The 24,531-nt window shown below is 39.1% G+C and overlaps 1 protein-coding gene across 1 annotated transcript in view; it reads left to right on the top strand.

Annotated features, from left to right (window-relative positions):
• Positions 1-24,531, top strand: part of FBN2 (fibrillin 2) — a 226,314-nt gene that overhangs the window by 86,236 nt on the left and 115,547 nt on the right. The window contains exon 8 of the mRNA XM_018050706.1: positions 17,246-17,371. Within this exon, the coding sequence (XP_017906195.1) occupies positions 17,246-17,371 (126 nt within the window). The remainder of the gene's footprint in view (positions 1-17,245; positions 17,372-24,531) is intronic.

Below are 24,531 nucleotides of genomic sequence, written 5' to 3'. Positions count from 1 at the left end.
ACAAGTGAAAATTAACCATATATCCATCATTTAGCATAAAGACTATTTTCAGTTCCCTAAAAATCTTCTCATTTAAATTTGTTAAGTGAGTATGTATATTAGAAATATATTAAGTAAAAAGTAATATAAGTGATTCAAGGATATAGCAAAGAGTATGGAGATGTGATTTTTAATGACTAGAACTTTAGAAATGACGGGCTTCCCTGATAGCTCAGTTGGGAAAGAATCTGCCTGCAATGCAGGAGATCCCGGTTCGATTCCTGGGTCAGAAAGCTCCCCTGGAGAAGGGATAGGCTACCCACTCCAGCACTCTTGGATTTCCCTTGTGGCTCAGCTGCTAAAGAATCAGCCTGCAATGTAGGAGACCTAGGTTCAATCCCTGGGTTGGGGAGATCCCCTTGAGAAGGGAATGGCTACCCTCTCCAGTATTCTGGCCTGGAAATTCCAGGGTCGTAAAGAGTCAGACACAACTGAGTGACTTTGACTTCTTAGACATGATACTGTAAGATTTATTATTATTATCATCATCATATTTTTTTATTATTACTATAGTTACAGAGCTATTTTACTTCCAAAGATAGGTGTTTGCCAAACTGGAACTCAGAGCCACTATGATGTTTGCCAAAGAGTTCCAAAGGAAAAGGAATGGGCTGGTCATAATAAATTTAGCTCTATTTTTAATTCTAGGTCTATCTTATCCCCATTTATCATCTCCTGTTCTTCCACCCTTTCTTATTTTCTATTCCCCTCTGTTATCACCTAGACTATAACTTGTTGACATCATTAACATCATCCCACTTCATTCTATTCTTAAACATCTGTGTGTAGATTGTCTATGAATCAGTGCAGCACTTTAAAAAGAAGGGACGTGTGTACTGTTGCAGTCAGTATTTTATTTTTAAAATAAAATTATTTAAATGAAAATGTAATCAAACTTTTTCTAAAACTGTTGCTATATGCTTATGCATAAATTGGTTCTGTTTTAACATGAAGACATATAAGAAAATGCTTTCAATGATGCTGGAAAAAAAATATCAAAGGTTGCTTTCTTGTTTTGTCAGATTCTAAGCAGAACAGGCTTGAAACCGTTGAAGATCTTTTTAAATAGAAAACATTTGAAGTTTGCTAAAAATTTCTCATCTAATACTTTAGTAAAACCATGTTGTGAATATTTAGTAGTAGACTTAGAAAATTAATTCTACTTAACAAACTCAGAATACAGCTATTCATAAATTAGATTATCATAATTTTTTTTTCTCCCACATGGAATATTTTTCCTTAATTTACCATGATAGAAAAAAATAATATTTTTATAATCAACTAACAAAGAAAATCAGGAAGTATAGCATTCCGGCCTTTGTTTGCAACTTGATTTTACATTTTAAAATATTCCCTGTAGCTTCAGGATGGAAGATGGGATTTTTTTGATGTTTTTTTTTTTTTTCCAAAAGAATATAATGTTGCATTTTACATATAAATCCTGTATACTACTATGGACACTCTATTTGTAATGGCTAGTTAATTGTTAATATTTCTCTCTGGAATCAAGAAAGTATGTGGCTCTCATGAGTAAAATGTGTTCTAGAATATGCTTCTCTTTAAGAAGTTAGTTAAAATTCATTGTGTTTGCCTCACAGTTGTCTTTATCATTTGCATAACTTGTGAACAGTAGGGATGAGATGAGGAAGAAAGGAAAGAGGAAAGTTGTTCTGCCCTCAGTCTGCATCCCTCACCACCAGGCTGTGTATAAGAGAGATGGGATGGTGAACTTGATTTGTCTGAAAAATTGCATGTCCAGAGTTTGAAGGGCAAAGGATACATGAGTTTCCTATCTCCTAGGTGAGGCCCCCACAAAAAGGAGAGGAGTTGAGTGGTTTTGAAAAGGGCTCCTGCCACACAGAATCCTGGAGGGTGGGTGATCCCAGCCTGGGGATGAACTGTCGGGAAGCTGGGGCTGATGAGAGAGTTACAGCTGGTCAGGTAGAGGAGGTATCTCTGGGGTCAAGGGTGAAAAATGAGAGAGCCTCAGCAGTGAGAGGTCTCCCAAAATATCAGCAGAAGTATTAGGCTTTGGAGCCGCCGTGCCCAGAGGGCCCTGATGCCAGAATCATTCATTCAGAAAAGTATTTATTGAGTTCCCAGCACAATGCTAGACCCTGGGGATAGTGTAGTGAACAAACAGATAAAAATCCTTTCTCTCACGCAGGTTGCATTATAAAAACAAGGGACAAACAAGAAACAAATAAAAATCTATTAGACTGTCAGACGTGAAAAAAACCATCACACAATCAAAGCAGGGTGAGAATGAAGGTATGAAGGAGCTGAGGGGGAAACCATGCTGTCTGCGGAGGCAAATTTCTAATAGGGACTGCCAGTGAGCGGCTCTGAGGCAGGGATGTGCCTGAGGGATGGAGAGAAGGTTAAAGAGGCCAGTGTGGCTGGTGCACAGTGGTAAGGGGGACACTAACCGGGAAATGACACATTTAGAGATGCAGTCTGGTGCCATACTTCGTGGGGCTTTGCACGGTAAGTACTTTGGACTTTCTCATTCACTCACAGTTCAGTTGCTCAGTCGTTTTCGACTGTTTGCAACCCCATGGACTGCAGCATGCCAGGCTTCCCTGTCCACCAACTCCCAGAGTTTACTTAAACTCATGTCCATCAAGTAGGTGAATGCCATCCAATCATCTCATCTTCTGTCGTCCCCTTCTCCTCCTACCTTCAATCATTCCCAGCATCAGGTCCTCTCAGATGAGTCAGTTCTTTGCATCAGGTGGCCAAAGTATTGGCGTTTCAGCTTCAGCATCAGTCCTTCCAACAAATATTCAGGACTGATTTCCTTTAGGATGGACTGGTTGAATCTTCTTGCAGTCCAAGGGACTCTCAAGAGTCTTCTCCAACACCACAGTTCAAAAGCATCAGTTCTTCGGCACTCAGCTTTCTTTTATAGTCCAACTCTCACATGCGTACATGACTACTGGAAAAACCATAGCTTTGACTAGATGGACCTTTGTTGGCAAAGTAATGTCTCTGCTTTTTAATATGGTATCTAGGTTGGTCATAGATTTTCTTCCAAGGATCAAGTATCTTTTAATTCCATGGCTGCAGTCACAATATACAGTGATTTTGGAGCCCCAGAAAATAAAGTCTCTCACTGTTTCCATTGTTTCCCCATCTATTTGCCATGAAGTGATGGGACTGGATGTTTTTTGAATGTTGAGTTTTAAGCCCACTTTTTCTCTCTCTTCTTTCACTTTCATCAAGAGGCTCTTTATCATGTTGAGGTTTGACAGAAAATAACAAAATTCTGTAAAACAATTATCCTTCAATAAAAAATAGATAATTTTTTTTTAAAAGAGGCTCTTTAGTTCTTCTTCACTTTCTGCCATAAGGGTGGTGTCTGCGTATCCGAGGTTATTTATATTTCTCCCAACAATCTTGATTCCAGCTTGTGCTTCTTCCAGTCCAGCATTTTGCATGATGTACTCTCCATAGAAGTTAAATAAACAGGGTGACAATATATAGCATAGATGTACTCCTTTCCCAGTTTGAAACCAGTCTGTTGTTCCATGTCCAGTTCTAACTGTTGCTTCTTGGCCTGCATACAGATTTCTCAGGAGGCGGGTAAGGTGGTCTGATATTCCCATCTCTTTATGAATTTTCCAGTTTGTTGTGATTCACACAGTCAAAGGCTTTGGCATAGTCAATAAAGCAGAAGTAGGTGTTTTTCTGGAACTCTCTTGCTTTTTCAATGATCCAATGAATGTAGGCAATTTGATCCCTGGTTCCTCTGCCTTTTTAAAATCCAGACTGAACATCTGGAAGTTTATGGTTCACCTACTGTTAAAGTCTGGCTTGGAGAATTTTGAGCATTACTTTGCTAGTGTGTGAAATGAGTGCAATTGTGTGGTAGTTTGAACTTTCTTTGGCTTTGCCTTCCTTTGGGATTGGAATGAAAACTGACCTTTTCTAGTCCTGTGGCTATTGCTAAGTTTTCCAAATTTGCTGGCATACTGAGTGCAGCACTTTCACAGCATCATCTTTTAGGATTTGAAACAGCTCAGCTGGAATTCCATCACCTCCACTAGCTTTGTTCGTAGTGATGCTTCCTCAGGCCCAGTAGACTTTGCATTCCAGGATGTCTGGCCCTAGATGATTGATCACACCATCGTGATTATCTTTGAACTTTAGAGTTCTCAAAAAGGGAGCCAATGGAAATTTTGAGTAGAGGAGTGACGTATTCTGGACTCCATTTAAAAAAGATTTGCTCTGGCTGCTGGGTGGTAAAAAGATGAGAAGGGAACAAATATGAAAGCAGAGAGACCAAGTAAAATGCTCCTGCAGTAGTCTCAATGAGGTTTGATGATAGCTCAGAGCAGTTTATTGGTAAATGTGATTGAAGAAGTGGCTGAATTCCATATATTTTGAAGGCTGAACCAGCAGAATTTGTTGACAGTCACTCGTGAGGCAGGATAAGAAAAGAATCAAGTAGTTGCAAGGTTTTTGGAATGGAGATTTAAAAAGTTGCCATTAACTGAGATGGAGAACATCTGTGGGTGGAACGTAGTGGAGTTGACGGTAGATCCAGGAGTTCAGCTTCAGATGGTTAATTTGAGACCCCTGTTAGACACTCAGGTAGCCATTTGGAGTTGCGTATATGGGTTTAGTTCCAGGGCAAGGTCAAAGCTGACAATGTCAGTCTGAGAGTCTTTGGCGTATAGCTGATATTTGATGCCCTGAGAATAGAGGAGATCATGAAGGGATCATTCTGATAGAGGATAACCCAACAGCTGAACCCTGGAACACTTCAGCGTTTAGAGGTCCAGGAGATGAGAGAAAACCAGCAAAGGAGACTGACAAGGAAATATGTGTATGGTGACATCTCCATCAACCAGGTAGAATCTTTGTTACCAAGACCCATCCTCTCTCCTCCCCATCACAGCATTGAAAGAGCTCGTGGTAGGTGCTGTCTAGGGAGGAAGGAATTGAAAAGAAAGGAAAAAAGACAACCACATCTCCTCCACTGCTGAAAGGTCTCAGCTTCAGCAGACTCGAACTTCGGGGGAGGAGAAGCTTTGACTGGATGAAGGATTAGAACTATGGGGTTGTTGGATTTAAGTGGACTCGTTATTCATCTGAAAATGGTAGGAAGGCCTGAGGGCACGGCCTGAAATTTTCTAGGATCAAGAAAGAACTGTTCAAAAGAAAGTGTGCAAAATGGCAGTAGGAGAGATAATGAAGTTGCTTTCTGCTTGCACCCTTGTGGTTTCAAATCTCATTACCACATATTCTCAGTTTATTTGAAAACATTTCCAACCTCATGACTAAGTCTACATGCAAAAGTTCAACTTTTGCATAAATCATCAGACAGAGGCTGTAATTTAAAGAAAAGGGAATTTCAAACGAGAACGTCTTTGCAAGTCTCAGTGAAGACCCCGGACGTGCGTTAGTGTCCTTGAGAATTGTCCAGGTTGCTTGCTGTGGATGAGCAGCAGTTCTGCCCTGTAGCATTCAAATACGTTGTGTGCGTGTGTCTGTGCTCTGTCAGCCCAGTTAGGCTGTGAGCCCAGTGAGGTCCATTCAGTCTTTGTGAGTTTTCCCAGTTAGCCGTCTTGAATTTCGCACTTTGCACAGAGAATGCTAGCGGATGAGTTGTTGCATTTATGCAACTCCATCACCTCCTTAAGCAAATCAAACTGTGTGCTTCACAGGCTAAGTGACTTAGGAATGAACCCTGTGTACTCATCTATACAACCCCATCTGTGCACATACACAGATATGTCTGTGCAATTCAATGTACGTACAGTTACATACTGAATTTAAACTGGATATATTAATATATGAATGTTATCTGTCAGGTCAATAAGGAAATCAACCAAACTCAGGAAGATACAACTGTAACAATTCAAAGATTAACTTGAAGAAGAATTGCATATAGCATGTTTCTTAGTAACTGAGAGTACCATTTTTGTGGAATTTATTTCCTTTTATGGTAATAAGTATGAAAAGCACAGAGGCTAATGAATATTTATATAATAATTCTGTAATGTAAAGTAGGACATATTTTCACTTAATGCCATTTATTTAGAAAATATGCAATAAGTACCTTGATACATCATTAAATTATTGGTGAAATCAAGATTTCGTAAAGTTCCTACTGCATTATGCCAAAGTACATTTAAAAATCCTGAGGGTTTTATGATTACATCTTAACGTACTGATGTTTAAAAAGAAAAATGGTAACAGAAAATATTAAATGCTTGTGTCTTTGCCAAGTCCAAATGGTTATAGTAAATTTAACTTTGGAATTTCCTGACTTTTATGTTATTAAAATTATAGGTTTTACTCAACATTAAAAGAGTCTTTCAATTTAATTTTCCGATATTAAAAAATTTTTAAGGTGGTTGTGGAGGGCAGACGGAATTGGAAGAAAGATTCTAGAAGACATGGTTTTAACAATTCATCCCTCAATTGTTAGATATATGTATATATTTTTTTATAGAAGCTCAGTGTCATCCTTTAATCCTTCAGTATTTTGCAACCTGTAAATAATTTGGTCTTATTTGTCTTGGACTAACAAAAGGTAACAAAATATTTCCACCCTGAGTAAATAAAAAAAAGAAGAGGAAGAGAAGGAAAAAGCACCACTGGTAAATAGTTAAACTTCCCAAGAAACTTGGGGATGCAGACCAAAAGTTTAGACTCATGTTGTTCTACTCTGTTATCAGAAGTTTTTATGTATTTTGAAATAGAAATAGCCTTCCAATTGTTATGTCAGTTTTAAAAACACTGTGATGGAATTGCCTCTTGCCGCTATTGCTTCATGCCTGAGTTACTCCAAATTAGTATTAATATTTAGAAAGACGCAGTATTGGTTTCAGGCCAAAAAGGCACCATGGATTACATTGCTGCAGTAGTACAAGACAATGCTATTATTTTACCTTTAGTGGACAAAAAAGCTCTTTTAACATACAAAAGGTTCCTTTGCTGCCTATTAATGTTATCACACAGAGTATTTTAGATATACTTCTCTAGATCAGTCACTAGAGGAAAAGAGACAAAGAAAGTATATATAATCATACGATAGTAAAACGCTGAATTAAAATAAAGATACTGATATTACATAGTAGATAACAGACTTCCATCCTCTGTACATTGGATTTACAGTGGATTGTGGTGTTTTCCATGATCCTAAAAAATACCCTTTCCTTTCCATCTTTCCCTTAACCCGCTGCCCTCTTCTCCTTCCTGTCACCTCACACTTTGGAATTATCTACAGATGTTCTCTGCTCTCTTTCTTCTGACTTACTCTGGAACCCATTGTAACCTAGTCAACTGAAACTGTATTTCAACCAGCTCAGTAGGTGGGCTTTTCTCATTCCTTACATAACCTGCCCTCCCTGCCAAAAAAAAAAAGAGAAAACCAGCACCTCTATGCCCTTGGCTTCCAGAAATGGAACCTAGACCACCTTTGTATGCAGCTGCATGGCTGTGTACTAAGCCCCTTCTTGAATGTCTGACTCTGCGAGCCTGTGGACTGTAGCCTTCCAGGCTCCTCTGTCTATGGGGTTCTCCAGGCAAGAATCCTGGAGTGGGTTGTCGTGCCCTCCTCCAGGGGATCTTCCCCACCCAGGGATCGAACCTGGGTCTCTCACGTCTCCTGTCTTGGCAGGCGGGTTCTTTACCACTAGCTCCACCTGGGAAGCTTCTGTGTAGCTGTGTACCAGGCATGTATGCTTTGGATGCCCCACAGTTGGCTCAAGCTCAGCATGCACAGACTGAGTCTCTAATTCCACTGCACCTACTCGATATGTCCTTTACTGGCATTTCTCAAATAGCTTATCTCAGTGATTGGCCCAAAGCGTAAATCTGGATAGCATTCTTAATACCGCCCTTTCCTGACACAACCATTTTATCACCAATAATTTGGATGGCTAGTACATCTTAAATGTATTTTGAATCTCTCCACTTTTCTCTGTCTTTATCTTCGTTTTCTGGATTACTGAGACATCTTTTTTTGATGTCTTGTTCTACACAAGACGCTTGTTCGACTCCATCATTTTTCCATGTTACAAGCACAGTGATCTTTCTAGAACACAGATTTGGTCAACAAGCACAGTGATCTTTCTAGAACACAGATTTGGTCATGATCCTCCTGAGGGTCCTGTTCTTGGGACATAGTTTCTCACCTCACCCGCTGCTTGTATCTCTACACTGATTCAGGCACATTCACATCTACTCGTTTCCCAAATAAAGCGTGCTCTTTGTTGCCTTGTCTGCGTGTCGTCTTCCCTCTGCTTGGATAGCAGTCCTCCACTTCATTTTCATAGCCTGGTTTAGACCTATTTGTCTCTTATGTTCCAGTCTGTCACTTTTCTGGGTAATTCTCCTGACCCATTTTTTTTCCTGTGCATTCCCGTGTTATCTAGTGCCTGCCCTAGTATTTATCACACCATATCTTCATCAGGGGTAATTCTGATCTCCTGGCCATCACAGCCAGCCTCTGGGGAAGGAGTCCAGCAAACACTTGGTTTCAGCTGTACTCACAGCTTAGTGGTTCTATTTCTGGTCCAAGGAAATGTTCATCTTGTATTTTGAAACCAGCTGGCTCTTTCTGGTTTTCTTTTCTTTTCTTTTTTTTTTTTTCTTTTTAAATGTGATCTGTCACTGTTCTGTGTTTGGAACAGAAGGGGAGTACCAAAACATCCTGAACAGAGGTCAAAATCTGCATGTTTAATAAGCTGTCCAGGTGACCTTCCTGCACATTTAAGTTTTGTAACATCTGCACTCGCTATTTTATCCTGTCAAGAAGACCGAAGCTGTTTGACATGAACTTACTCAACCTCAGATTCCCTCTATTACTGCATTCTCATTTTCCATTTTCCCTGCATCTGATGAAGTATCTTCCCTTCTTTTCCAGAGTGAAATGTTCTTGCTCCACACCTAATTCCATCACCTTTCTAACTCTTACTATTGATATGTAAGTTCACTTTTCTAGCTTTTATCTCTTCTTTTTCCCAACTCTTCCTCTTTACCTATGATCAGTTCAGTTCAGTTCAGTCACTCAGTCATGTCCGACTCTCTGCGACCCCATGAATCGCAGCATGCCAGGCCTCCCTGTCCATCACCATCTCCCAGAGTTCACTCAGACTCACGTCCATCGAGTCAGTGATGCCATCCAGCCATCTCATCCTCTGTCGTCCCCTTCTCCTCCTGCCCCCAATCCCTCCCAGCATCAGAGTCTTCCAGTGAGTCAGCTCTTCGCATGAGGTGGCCAAAGTATTGGAGTTTCAGCTTTAGCATCATTCCCTCCAATGAACACCCAGGACTGATCTCCTTTAGAATGGACTGGTTGGATCTCCTTGCAGTCCAAGGGACTCTCAAGAGTCTTCTCCAACACCACAGTTCAAAAGCATCAATTCTTCGGCGCTCCAGCCTTCTTCACAGTCCAACTCTCACATCCATACATGACCACAGGAAAAACGACATAGCCTTGAGTAGACGGACCTTAGTTGGCAAAGTAATGTCTCTGCTTTTGAATATGCTATCTAGGTTGGTCATAACTTTCCTTCCAAGGGGTAAGCGTCTTTTAATTTTATGGCTGCAGTCACCATCTGCAGTGATTTTGGAGCCCCCCAAAATAAAGTCTGACAGTGTTTCCACTGCTTCCCCATCTATTTCCTAAACATCATTAACACAAACCTCTCTCTTCCACCTCTTTGGTCACCTCTCACTATGCCATTTTTATTCTGAGTTTTTTCACTGTTCATTTGTGCTCAGTTGTGTCCAGCTCTTTGTGACCCCGTGGACTGTAGCCTGGTATGTAGTTGAACCTTCTAATTGCATCTTCTGCTCCTTATAAATACCCTCTGCTCTTGGGAAACTCATCCATAGTTTTTGGCTCAGTTTTTCCCATCTCCTCTGCATGTTTCAATTCTGTACTGTTCTTTAGGACCCTTTATCAGCTACTATGTCCTCCAGTAACTTGTTTCATACTTTAATTGAAAGAGTATATTGTTAATCTTCTCTGGTGGGATTGTGCCTTATTTTAAATTTATCTGCTTAATAAATCATTAATTCATGATGGTTAGAGATTACATATAACATACATGTGACAAATCAAAGACCTTTAATCAGCAATTACTTGATAAGTTCACGAATGAATGGTAGATGCTCAGAATCTATTTATTTGATTTAAAGAGAGAAAATTGAGGCTTTCAAAGAATGAATACCATTTTCATTAGAATCTGTTATGAATATAGATGCAGATATCTTCCAGACACTGTAAAGCACACTAAATCCAGTCACATATAAAAGTGATTATAGATGATTATCAGTTAGGATTTATTCCAGGTATGCAAGTTGGTTCAGCATCTGAAAATCAAGTAATATAATGTAAGTAGAATAAAGGACAAAAGCCATATGATCATCTCAATACATGCAGAGAAAGTATTTGAAAACTGACACCCTTTCATGATAAAAATGACCAACAAATTTGAAATAGAAGGGAACATTCTTAACCTGATAAAAGGCATATATAAAAAAACTACAGCTAACATCATACTAACTGGCAAAAGAGTCAGTATTTCCCTGAAGACCAGAAATAAAACAGATGTTTATTCTCACAACTTCTGTTAAGCTTTGTGGTGGAGGTTCTAACTAGGGCAGTTAGGAAAGAAAAGGAAATAAAAAGTATCCAGGTTGGAAAGGAAGAAGTAGAACCATAGATTTGCAGATGATATGTGTTAGTGGAGAAAGGATCAGCTAAAATGAGTAACGTGTACACTGAAATGGAGAAGATAGCCTCTAAAAACTCTTTAAATTTAATAAATGGTCAGCAAGGTTGTTGTTACAGAATGTCAACATATACAAATGAATTATACTTCCATACATTAGCAGTGAACATTGTGAAAATGAAACTTTATATATGAAATGAAAATTATAGGATCAAAAGAATAAATGCTCATGAACAAATATAATGACGTGAAAGACTTTACACTTAAAACTACCAAACCTTGTTGAAAGATGTTAAAATCCAAATAAAAGGAAAGATATCCCATGTTTGTAGATTGGAAGACTAAATATTAAGATGGCAATATTCCTCAAATTGATATATACATATAACACAATTCCTGTCAAAATTCCAACCTTTTTAAAATACACAGTCTAATCCTAAGGTTCATATGGAAATTTATGTGTAAATCATGTATCAGATATGGGATATATATATATAAAGAACTCATACAACTCAACTATTAAAAAACAAATAACTTCATTTAAAACTGGGCAAAGTAATAGAATAGATATTTCTCCAAAGTCGATATATAAAAGCAATAAGCACGTTAAAGTGTGCTCAACATGATTAGTCATTACAGTAATGCAAACCAAAAGTATGATGTGATACCATCTCACATCCTTAAAATAGTAAAGGTAATAATGAGTGTTGGCAAGGATTGTGGAGAAATGAGAATCCTTACACATTGCAAGTGAGAGTGTAAAATATTCCAGCTGCTTTGGAAAGCAATCTGACAGTTCCTTAATAAGTTAAACATAGGGTTACCATATAACTCAGCAATACCACATGAGATTAAATCATATGTCCACAGAGAAGTAATACTGAAATGTTATAGTACCTTTGCTTGTAATAGCCAACAAATGAAATTAAAATATCCATCAACTGATGGATGAATACATAGAATGTGGTATATCCATACAGTAGAATATTATTTGCAATTAAAAAGAATGAAGTTCTGGTATACCCCACAACATAGTTGAAATTTGAAAACGTGATGCTAAGTGAAAGAAGCCAGTCATGAAAGATCCTTTATTTTATGGTTATTTTAGATGGAAAATGCCCAGAATAGGCAAGTATATAGAAAGAGCTTATTAATTAATTGTTATAGATCTGGTAGTTATAGGTTAGCTATTGCCTAGGTCTTGGAGTGAGGTAGGGAGAGTGACTGCTAAAGGGGTAGAAATACTTTGGCAGGAACGAAATTACTCTAAAATTAAATTATAGTGATGGTTGTACAATCATGTAAATACCAAAAACTGTTGAATTTTGTACTTTAACTGAATGAATTACCATGCAATTATTATATTTCACTAAAGCTGTTTATAAATATACAATGAAATTTTGAGTAGAATTGGTATGTATCATCCTTTCAGTACCCAATTAATTTTTATTTTATCATTTTGAAAATGCCTTTTGTCCCTGTAAAAGCTTGAAATAGCTTTATTCTGTGTAATATTTAGTGGTAAGTTTTCCTAGTTTGGGGCTTCCCTTGTAGCTCAGCTGGTAAAGAATGCCTGCGATCAAACCTCAGTTTGATTCCTGGGTCAGGAAGATCCTCTGGAGAAGGGATACGCTGCCCACTCCAGTATTCTTGGGCTTCCCTGGTGGCTCAGATGGTAAAGAATCCACTTGCAGTGTGGGAGACCTGGGTTTGATCCCTGAATTGGGAAGATCCCCTGAAGAAGGGAAAGGCTACCCAGTCAGTCCAGTATTCTGGTCTGGAGAATTCCATGGACTGTATAGTCCATAGGGTCACATAGAGCCGTGCATGACTGAGACTCTTTTCACTTCACTTTCCTAGTTTCTAATAGTATGTTAAATAAAAATTCAATGTATGCATAAGAGAAATAATATTTACCTTTTTTATATGCTAAAACAAAAATTGTATGGAATTCGGCCAAATACATGTGGTTCCTTGGCATGGATGGAAAGAAAATATTGTATAAGCACTTTTTAAAAAACAATTTATTGTTTTATTTGTTCTGAGTTCTCTGTAACATAATTGTTACATGGATTCTGCTTTTATGTATGACATGTACATATTGGAACTGACAGAATCTCTAGGGCAATGTTCTTAGAATTCAGTGATATCTGAGATCACACTTAGCACTACTTACCAAATTATTCATTATATCTGCTTAGAGTAAGATTTACAGAAAATGTTGTAAATGTTGGTTGACAAATACGAGGTTATGTGGCTTGGCAGTCAGAAATCTGTCAGATGGTTTTGCTTAGATCTAATTTTCTTAAAAAAAAAAAAAAGAAGAAGAAGTCTGTGTTCCATTTAAATTACCAAACACTTTCCAATCCTTCTTTTTCTTTATCCTCCCATGGCACACTTCAGGTCCCTTCCTTTTTGACAGAGTTCTTCCTTAGCCTCCTCCCATCATCATCCTCTTATTCTGACCTTTCTGATCCTTGCTCCCAGTCTTCTGTGCGGCTTCTCTTCTTTTGACTTTCCCTTGGATGGTGGTGGTTCTCAGAGTTCCCTCCTCAAATTCAATTCTTTTCATATATGTGTCTTCTTTGGAAATCTCATTTATTGCTACAACTTCAAAAGCAATCTTCAGACTTGGTGATAAACCACAAGTATACATATTGACGCCTTCCTTTTTTACCAAGTTTCAAATGTTTAGCTGCGTAGTTGGAATTTCTGCTGTTTCTCTCAAACTTTTCATATTCAGAGTGTCCCAAACTCAACTGAACCTCAGAATGTATTTTTCCCTCTGTGTCCTGTTTTCTGTTACTAGCACTACCATTGGCTCCGTGCTTCCAGGGGCAAAGTCCTGCTGGAATCTCTTGAATATGTGTTCTCTCACTCATCATAAAGCTTACTTAAGGTTCTCATCATTTATCACTGGGTTATTTATCATTATCTGTGTACGTTAAACATGAGGATTGTCTTTCTGATATATCGATTTGCTTATGTAATGTTCTTATTTAATTTAAAACTCTTCATAAATACCATATATTATTTCAGAAAAAAAGCCTAAGTTTTTGGGAAGGCTCTCCAGGGTTCAGCATATGGCTAATTAGCAAAGCTTATATTTGTCATTTTCCCAGTCATGCTGGTACACTTTCCATTCTTTGTGCTGCATTTTCAGATTTTTGTTACTTTCTAAGGCTATCTGTATTCCGGGCTTCCCAGGTGGCACAGTGGTAGAGAATCCACCTGGAGTGCAGGAGACTCAGGTTCAATCCCTGGGTTGGGAAGATCCCCTGGAGTAGGAAATGGCAACCCACTCCAGTATTCTTGCCTGGAGAATGCCATGGACAGAGGAGCCTGGCAGGCTACAGTCCTGGGATTGCAAAGAGTCGTACATGACTGAGGAGCTGAGCAGTCACACACACCCAAAACTGTATCCCACTTGCTACAGTAATTAGTTCAGGACTCTGGGCCTTAGGAGCCCATTTTCCTGGCTATAGGAATAATTCAAAAAGGTTAGTATGTGACTCAATTCAGGACATTAGGAGAAGAGGAAAGATTTGCTGAGGGCTCCTGGGGGAAAATTCGCTTCCTCTTAGGAGTGAGCCACTGTTCCAGTAAGAGACACCTTCTCCTGCTCTAGATGTCCTAGTGAAAGATCTAGCCTAGAACTCCTGTAGCCATTTGCTCCCGTCAGGGAGGACAGCATTAAGGACATGGTCAAAGCCAGAGGAGGGCATAGGTGAGCAGCTCTAGTTTTCATGTAGAAATCTTAAATACTTTACTGAGAGCTTTTTACATGTAATTATTTTGAAGCTGACCTTTTAAGGTTCTTACTTAATTCTAAGAAAGAAACGTGGAGTTTTTGCAAAATATTTAACACAAAACTCACAGATTTAATCTTATTCCATGTGTTCCTCTGTGTTCCAGGGTTTTTTCCTTTCCGCTTGAAAGAAAATTCAAACATCTTTCAATTTCTACTCTTTCTGTTGTCAGAAAGGCTATTTGGAAGTAGAGCACAAAGAAGTACTTTATTATGAAAGGAAATGCCTGAAAACAAGAGTAAATGCTTAAATGAAAGACTTTAAGGATCCCGAGTTTTAAGAATTTGGCTTGGTCTTAGGCTCCATAAGTGCCTTGGTTGTTGGCATACCTTTAGACGTAGGAGGATCAGAAAGTAAATTTGGTTCTTCACTTTTGTAGTGCTCGCTGCTTTACTGTGTGTGGTTTGCTTTTTCTGTCTTCCTTATCTAGAAGTGATTATCTGTTTATCTGGTGATCACAGTATAGCTGTTCTGGTTTCCTTTCTCTTCTGAATCTACGTTCAGTGTTATTAAGATGCCCTGCACTAAGATAGCAACACAAGATTCAACAGACCCTAATTTTGCACACATGGTTTTATTTCTTTGGATTAAATCTGATGGTAACTCTTTTACCACATTATATGTTTGGTCTTCATGTAACCAATTTATGTTAGAATTCTGGACTCTCTAGGGGAATTGATAGATTATGATTTGTACCACTGTGCCTTCAGTGGCTAACTGTTAAGCCTCTAATGAAGATATTATTTTAGAGACTGTCTGAATCTGGTAATATTTTTGAATTATAACATTCCAAGAAGACATAGGCATATAGTTATTTCATGATACTGCTTATAGGCACGAATGACTTGTCAGAATAAATGGTGGGGGAAAAAAGAATGAATAGAGCAATTCAGTTCAGTTCAGTTCAGTGGCTTAGTCATGTCTGACTCTTTGCAATGCCACAGACAATCATGCCAGGCCTCCCTGTCCATCACCAACTCCCAGAGTTTACTCAAACTCATGTCCATTGAGTCAGTGATGCCATCCAACTGTCTCATTCTCTGGTGTCCCCTTCTCCTCCCACCTTCAATCTTTCCCAGCATCAGGGCCTTTTCAAAGGAGTCAGCTCTTTAAATCAGGCCAAAGTATTGGAGTTTCAGCTTCAACATCAGTCCTTCCAATGAATATTCAGAACTGATGTCCTTTAGGATGGACTGGTTGGATCACATAGAGAAATAGAGGAAAGAAATTTAGGGCATTGTCAACCATTTTTAAATTATGGGGTTTGAAATTTATTTCCTTGTATTTATAATTAGAATATAATTTTTCTGTGCTTTTTATCAATGCACTTAAGCATATATATGTGTCTTTATATATGTATGTATATATGTGTGTGTATATACATATACATGTATAGGACTTCCCCGTAGGCTCAGCAGTGGAAGAATGTGCTTGCAATGCAGGAGACGCAGGAGATACGCGGGTTTGATCCATGGGTGGGGAAGATCTCCTGGAGGAGGGCGTGGCAACCCACTCCAGTATTCTTGCCTGGAGAATCCCATGTATGGAAGAGCCTCGTAGGCTACAGTCCATGGTGTCACAAAGAATCAGACTCGACTGAAGCGACTGAGTATACATACATATATATATTTATATATATGCTTGTGTGTATATATATATATATATATATATATATATATACATATACATCTTTTAAAAAACTGAAAGCTCAAGTTTACTTTTTGGTAATCATCTAGGCTTTTATGGCTTTTATAATTGTTCCCTGTATTCACTTGGTCTTTGCTAGCTCTGTTGCTTAGAGAGGACAGCTAATTCCCAGGCATCTCGGACTGGATTCTCTTCACACTGGCTCATTTCCTTTTCAGTATATTAGCAAGTCGCTCCCAGTGTACCTAATTGTAGCTTTGTTTGACTTTCCACCTCTCTCTGCTTATTGAACTAGAAGAAAAGTACATTAAAGCTTATATAAATGGCCAGGTTTCCTGGTTTTGGGAAAATTTAAAAGAAAGCAGACCTTTCATTAACGTGAAAGGGAGTGGACTAGTCCCAGCACTGAGTAAGCTGAATGGATAGATTTAGGGAGGCACAATAGGAAAACTGGATAACTCCCAAAGCCACCCACATTTGCCCTTTGCCATTTTACTGTATTATTTTACGTTTGAAGTTAATTCCCAGAATGCCAGATATACCCATATTCAGATGTAAGTACAAAAACATATCCTGAAGCCAAATAGAAAAAAAAAAGGTGTTTGCCACCCTCCATTGGTTCAGATAATTAATGTGAAAATTAGCTATAAAATTTTAAATGTACTTGTTTCATATTTAAAAATGTAATCCTTGCATATGTGTGTGTGTTTTTTAAGTCTCTAGTAGGATAAGTCCCTAGATGATGTAGAATGGAAACTAAAACATTTACATCTTTACTTATTTCCAATTTAAATTGCATTTGAGGAGGAAAAAGAGGATATGGAGTTTTGCTTTCATTGGCCTTGTTTTCCTGCCGTGGGAGTTTACTTTCATCTCAGTTCCCATAGATAGTGTGAGAAATTCTTTAGGGCCTGAAACAAGAGTATCTTCAAGGTTATACGATCCGACCTAATCAACCATCAGTGCTCTCATACACTTTTTTTTAAAGATCCCTTTTAAAAGCTATTTAATGGAGGCCTTTCTCAGTCATCTTCTCCTTCTTCCCCTGATTAGACATTGACGAGTGCAGCATCATTCCTGGGATATGTGAAACTGGCGAATGTTCCAACACCGTGGGAAGCTACTTTTGTGTTTGTCCACGTGGATATGTAACCTCAACAGATGGCTCTCGGTGCATTGGTAAGCTTCCTGGTTTTGAGGGCACAATACACTGCTTCTTTCTAATGACAGAACAGCCCAAGCAGGTATGGAGACGGCAACAATTATAAAACCTTTGGGAAAGTGGCTGAAAGAGTTGTTTATGGTACCGCTATCGAGGGATTGATCAGCCAGGTGCTCATGTCACAAACTTCAGTATCAGAAGCCATTTGGGTTTGCTTTATGTTGTCAGAGTCATTTTTTAAATGAAGAAAGATTTCCTCAAGACATTGCTGAATGTTACAGACACAAAGGCATGAGAAAGATTTTTAAAAATCTGCTTTGGGAGACAAAGTGTAATTAACAGTTCTTTCATTGTTATGAATCATGAATGTAATCAATGTCTTATTTACTTAGCACGTGTTTACTCTAGTAAAGATAGTTAATACAAAAAAGAAATCAGTACCTTTAATTTTGTGTTTTAAGCATATTTTAACTAAAGCCAGATATATTTGCATGTTCTCTTTTATTTAGAAAGATGAAACAGTGCTTGCAGTCATGTGTAGGTCATCTATTTTTTAATAAGCTTTAGACTTTAAGATCACTAAAGATTCCTGTAGTATAGGAATTGAATTAGGGATATCAAACCAGCACCCCGAAACTGAAGTTGCTTGGTTCCCTAGAGGATGACTGTCTGGACAGTGACCATCTCCTATCCCCACTGGGAGGGTGTGTGAGTCCCTAAGCACCAGGGACTTTGTGTACCCACATGATGTACACATGAACTGGACTGACGAGATGGAGGTTACAGAGAGTTTAAGATGTAAGCTAGAGCTCATAGGCTACCAATAAAAAGGCTTGAGTTCACTTGAGATGCCAAACACCATGCTGTCAACAGCAAAGAGACGAGCGAGAAGATCCTGCCTTCAGAATGCTATGTTGTCATCATAAACAGTAGTCGAGAAGTAGCAGTCAAAGAAGAAACGCTGGTGGCAGTATTAACGCTGACAGCTGCCAGTTATCAAGCTCATACCATGTGTGAGGCCCTGGACATCTACACCTTACTATCACATAGTGGGAGGGCCTTGGGTAAGCTACTGACCTCTCTGTCCTTCAGTTCCTTCTAGTAAATATGTGATAAAATATTCCTTATTCTTTCTACTTATTATCATTAGGGGAAGGAAGAAGTATAGGAGAATGAGGTTGTAATCCTTGTAGTAGCCCTGTGTAATAAGCATAATTATTCTGATTTGTAGATGAAGAAATTGAGATTTAGAGAGGTTAAACAACTTATATGATGTTTCAGGGCTGATCCATGGAGCCAGGATTTAAATCCAGGTCTCCAGGCATCTGAGTTACTCTGGTTCTATACCGTCTCCTTAGATACTCTAAGTTAACAGAGATCCTCTGCCTAGATCTCAAGGCCTCCAGCATGAGTGGTTTCTCTCCCACCATATGGACAGTTGGTTTTGAAAAGATTTGAATGATGATTATTTGTTCTTTACGAATGAATCAGAGTTCTGTCTTACACTTGGTAATACATTATGGATGTTAAGTCTATAAAACTGAGCAAATTAACTGTTTTTAGGGTCAGTGTTATCAGTTGGCTCACTGCGTACTAAGTCTGATTCATTTAACATAATTTAACAGAATTGCAAATTAGCAGAACAACCTACACTTGTCTTAGTTTTTTTAAACTGTATAGGAAAGGAATGTGCACATGCACACACACACACACACACACACACGCACGCACGCACACACACACGCAGTCTTCCTCTTGAAACAGGCATGCGCTCAACCCTATAGGGAAATTGTCAGTTTAGGGGTCATCAATGAACATCCTTGGCTGGTTGCCATAGACCCTGACTTTAGGAAACCTATATTCTTGAAATGGCCAGAAGAAATGTGCCTGGAGACATAAGGGAGGTTATTACTGTGAAGTTCTGAAAATGCCAAATAAGATGCGTGTGTTTTATTTGGTAGACGATGTGGAGTAACTGAAGGCCTTTGAGGATGAAGTGTACAACTAGACCAACTGGTGCGAAGGCAGAATTTGCCATAACAAGTGTTGGTGTTTTAGATCACATTTCTAAGTTACTTCTTTCTCCCTTATTTCTTAAGTTTCTAAGTCCTTTTTTTAAGTCATGAACTTCATCATATTGGAATAATCATGATGAAAATCCCTAACAATTTACTGAGGTTGTTTTCTTCAATGTCAGATATTTGGTTTACCATTAAATCATGATAAACTCTTTATCTCTTGCTTCTTATATAAAGTTCTAGCCTTTACCTGAACTTTCAAAGCCCTTTAGAGCCTGACCCAGCCTGTATTCAGGACTCATCTCTAACCACCTAGCACCTCACACATTTCTCTTATTGTGGTGCATAAGTACACTGCCCACAGTATTTCCTCTGCCTGAAGCATCTTGACTTCCCCCTACTATGCTCATTAAAACCCAACTCATCCTTTAAATCCCCACTTAGACATCACTGTTATTACTGCCATCCCTGCTTAACCCACATTTACATCTTGGGCAAAGTCAGTCAGCCCTTCTCATAATATTTTTTACTTTCTTTCATTTCTGGGTTTATCACAGTGTCACAAGTATTTTTGCTTTACTCATTGGCCAGACTGTAAGTACCATTAGGGTCTGCCTTATGTAGCTTTCCGTCCTCGGTACCTGATACAGTCCTTTCCATAGAAGTATGGGCTCAGTAAATCTTTTTCTGAATGAAGAGGCAAACCAGCGAATGAATGTATGAGATGGGATTGAACATAAGAATTTCATTAATATTAATTAATAGCTGCTTTGCATCCTTTGACTGCTGGAGGTGATGTGGTGGCACTGAGCTATGGTCTCCAATGCTCAGAATGTGAGAGGGCTTGCTTGAGCTCCAGGAGCTGTGGCACGTGAGTCCCATGCTAGCCAGGAGTCTCCACTCATTTCAGTATCAATATCCTGACCCAGAAACAGAGGAAAGCCCCTAAGGAGGGGAGAATGACATTCCAAAATTGCAAAACCAATGCTAAAATTAAGTAAGCAGCTGAAAAATTTAAATTTGAATTTAACTATGTTTCATTTGGAATAAGTATATGTTTTCCACATAAGAAAAAAATAAGCCTAGAATTTTAATAGGTAAGAGATCTTTGATTTTGATTTTTTTTGAATCTGAGTCTGTATTTTGTTAGATGGAATTTATTTATGATTGAATTATATATGTCATAAGTATTTCCATGCTATTGGTTTTCTAACCATATATATGCTAACAATAATGAGCTGGATGCTCTCAAAATTTTTTTCTTGAGCAGAAAACTACATGTTATCTGCAGCGTTATTCTAAGTGTGCCACATACTGAATGCTGCCCCGATTCCTTAGTCAAAACACCCTGAATATTTACAACATTATAAGGCAACAGTAAGCTTCCCTTTTCTCTTATGTATAAGAAATACCTTCGTATGGCAGGACAGTTTAATGGTCATTTAAATTATAAAATGGGATAGTTTTCTCATTTCCTTTTATGCTAAGTATAAAAATGAAATCTTAATTTGTTTTTATTTTATGTTTTCCACCAAGTTTTTTAAAATGTCCAGGAAACAGCCCTCTTTTTTAACAAAGATTACTAAGAGATGTCATTTCTAAAAAAAAAGTAGACCCATACCTAATTTTTTTCTTTTTTTGAAAATTTCATGTTATTTCTTTATTATTCAATGAAATTAAGAAATTAATTATAATGTTAAAATGTGATGGAAGAAGACAATGAAGCATTTTTCATAGCACAACTTAATTACCCTTATATCATTTTGTATCATTTTAATGTTCATGACATTATTAATACTTCATTTCCATGTTGCAGTGGAGGCAAGAAGAGTGACTGGCAGTCAGCAATGAGTCAGTGATGATTGACTGGCTCTTTGCAACTCTTTTCAACCCCATGGTGCCTACCAGGCTCCCCTGTCTGTGGAATTCTCCAGGCAAGAATACTGGAGTGCCATTCCCTTCTCCAGGCGATCTTCCCGACCCAGCAATCTAACCCACATCTCCTGTGTCTCCTGCATTGCAGGCAGATTCTTTAGCATCGGAGCCACCAGGGAAGCCCGATTGACAGGCAGCAGTGAACAGATTCTGTATCCAAGTCAACGTGCCAGCTGTCTCTGTGCACACAGAACTAGCAGGGACCCTACATGGGTAACTCAGAAGTGCCAGTCAGCAACAAGCAAAGTTCAGGAAATGGAGAGTAAGCATTTAAAAGTCCTTAAGGCAATGGCACCCCACTCCAGCACTCTTGCCTGGAAAATCCCACGGATGGAGGAGCCTGGTGGGCTGCAGTCCATGGGGTCGCTAAGAGTCAGGCACGACTGAGCGACTTCACTTTCGCTTTTCACTTTCATGCACTGGAGAAGGAAATGGCAACCCACTCCAGTGTTCTTGCCTGGAGAATCCCAGAGACAGTGGGCCCCCGTCTATGGGGTCGCACAGAGTCAGACACGACTGAAGCGACTTAGCAGCAGTAGCAGCAAGGTAATGTGATGTTGCCACAGTATCCTAGTGTGTTTGCTTGAGCTTTACAGAAGTTTCAGTGTGCAGTATTGCCATGGAGTATTCTCAAGAAAACATAATGTGAAAAATAAAAACATAAGAGAAAGTTGGAGGCAGTGGATAATTAATTGCTAAGTAATTCCTTAGCCAGTAAATGCTGTAAATCCAAAAGAAAGCCCTGATTGTCATAGTTAAAATTCTCTTGAAAGTGAGCACTGGTAAGATACAGACCTTGAAAGATGGGCGGGAGCTGAGTAGTTGGACTGTGCTGAGCAAAGAGAAAGGCCTGAGCAGCACTGCAGATGCTGAAAGTGAGTAGACGTGGGAGGCAGTGGGAAGGGTCGCTTGGGAAGGAGAGCTAAGTAAGAAAGTGGTTGAAGATGGGTTAAGATGAAGATTCTATTGCTGAGGCTCTTAACTGCCTTTCTAAGAAGTTTCAGGTTGATCCTGGACAGTGAGAGCCCGTGAAGAACTGTGAGCAGCACAGGATCACATATCCTGTGGTCAGGATATGCTGTCCCTGTGCAGCACTCTGTGTGATGATGGACGTTGATTACATGCATTTGCAAATGCTTGAAGGATAACCCCAAAGTCCTAAATAGGTTTAACTAATATCACAGTAATCCAAGTCTATGCCCGACCAATAATGCTGAAGAAGCTGAAGTTGAACGGTTCTGTGAAGACCTACAAGACCTTCTAGAACTAACACCCAAAAAAGATGTCCTTTCCATTATAGAGGACTGGAATGCAAAAGAAGGAAGTCAAGAATTAATTACTTGGAGTAACGGGCAAATTTGGCCTTGGAATACAGAAGGGCAAATGCAGAGAGAGTTTTGCCAAGAGGATGCACGAGTCATAGCAAACACCCTCTTCCAACAATACAAGAGAAGACTCTACACATGGACATCACCAGATCGTCAACACCGAAATCTGATTGATTATATTCTTTGCAGCCAAAGATGGAGAAGCTCTATACAGTCAGCAAAAACAAGACTGGGAGCTGACTGTGGCTCAGATCATGAACTCCTTATTGTCAAATTCAGACTGAAATTGAAGAAAGCAGGGAAAACCACTAGACCATTCAAATATGTCCTAAATCAAATCCCTTATGATTATACAGTGGAAGTGACAAATAGATTCAAGGGATTAGATCTAATAGACAGAGTGCCTGAAGAACTATGGACGCAGGTTCGCGACATTGTACAGGAGGCAGTGATCAAGACCATCCCCAAGAAAAAGAAATGTAAAAAGGCAAAATGGTCTGAGGAGGCCTTACAAATAGCTCTGAAAAGAAGAGAAGTGAAAGACAAAGGAGAAAAGGAAAGATACACCCATTTGAATGCAGAGTTCCAAATAGCAAGGAGAGATAAGAAAGCCTTCCTCAGTGATCAATGCAAAGAAATATATGAAAACAGTAGAATGGGAAGGACTAGAGATACCAAGGGAACTTTTCATGCAAAGATGGGACAATAAGGGACAGAAATGGTATGCACCTAACAGAAGCAGAAGATACTACGAAGAGGTGACAAGAATACACAGAAGAACTGTGCAAAAAAGATATTCACAATGCGGATAATCATGATGTTGTGATCACTCACCTAGAGCCAGACATTCTGGAATGTGAAGTCAAGTGGGCCTTAGGAAGCATCACTATGAACAAAGCTAGTGGAGGTGATGGAATTCCAGTTGAGCTATTTCAGATCCTAAAAGATGATGCTGTGAAAGTGCTGTGAAAGCAGAGACAAATTTGGAAACTCAGCAGTGGCCACAGGACTGGAAAAGGTCAGTTTTCATTCCAATCCCAAAGAAAGGCAATGCCAAAGAATGCTCAAACTACCACACAATTGCACTCATCTCACACATTAGTAAAGTAATGCTCAAAATTCTCCAAGCCAGGCTTCAACGGTACATGAACTGTGAACTTCCAGATGTTGAAGCTGGATTTAGAAAAGGCAGAGGAACCAGAGATCAAATTGCCAACATCTGCTGGGTCATGGAAAACGCGAGAGAGTTCCAGAAAAATATCTACTTCTGCTTTATTGACTATGCCCTAGCCTTTGACTGTGTGAATCACCACAAACTGTGGAAAATTCTTCAAGAGATGGAAATACCAGACAACTTGACCTGCCTCCTGAGAAATCTGTATGCAGGTCAGAAAGCAACAGTTAGAACTGGACATGGAACAACAGGTTCCAAATCAGGAAAGGAGTACATCAAGGCTGTATATTGTCACCCTACTTATTTAACTTCTTTGCACAATACATCATGAGAAACACTGGACTGGATGAAGCACAAGCTGGAATCAAGATTAAGTAAGTTAATAAGTTAAGTCGCTCAGTCATGTCTGACTCTTTGTGACCCCATGGACTGTAGCCTACCAGGCTCCTCTGTCCATGGGATTTTCCAGGCAATAGTACTTGAAATATCAGTACTCTCAGATATGCAGATGACGCCTCCCTTATGGCAGAAAGCGAAGAAGAACTAAAGAGCCTCTTGATGAAAGTGAACGAGGAGAGTGCAAAAGTTGGCTTAAAGCTCAACATTCAGAAAACTAAGATCATGGCCTCTGGTCCCATCACTTCATGGGAAATAGATGGAGAAACAGTGCAAACACTGAGAACTTTATTTTTTTCTGGCTCCAAAATCACTGCAGATGGTGA

This window comes from Capra hircus, chromosome 7, assembly GCF_001704415.2.
Source record: "Capra hircus breed San Clemente chromosome 7, ASM170441v1, whole genome shotgun sequence".
In the NCBI taxonomy this organism is placed as follows: Eukaryota; Metazoa; Chordata; class Mammalia; order Artiodactyla; family Bovidae; genus Capra; species Capra hircus.
This window is presented reverse-complemented; position numbering and strand designations above follow the sequence as displayed.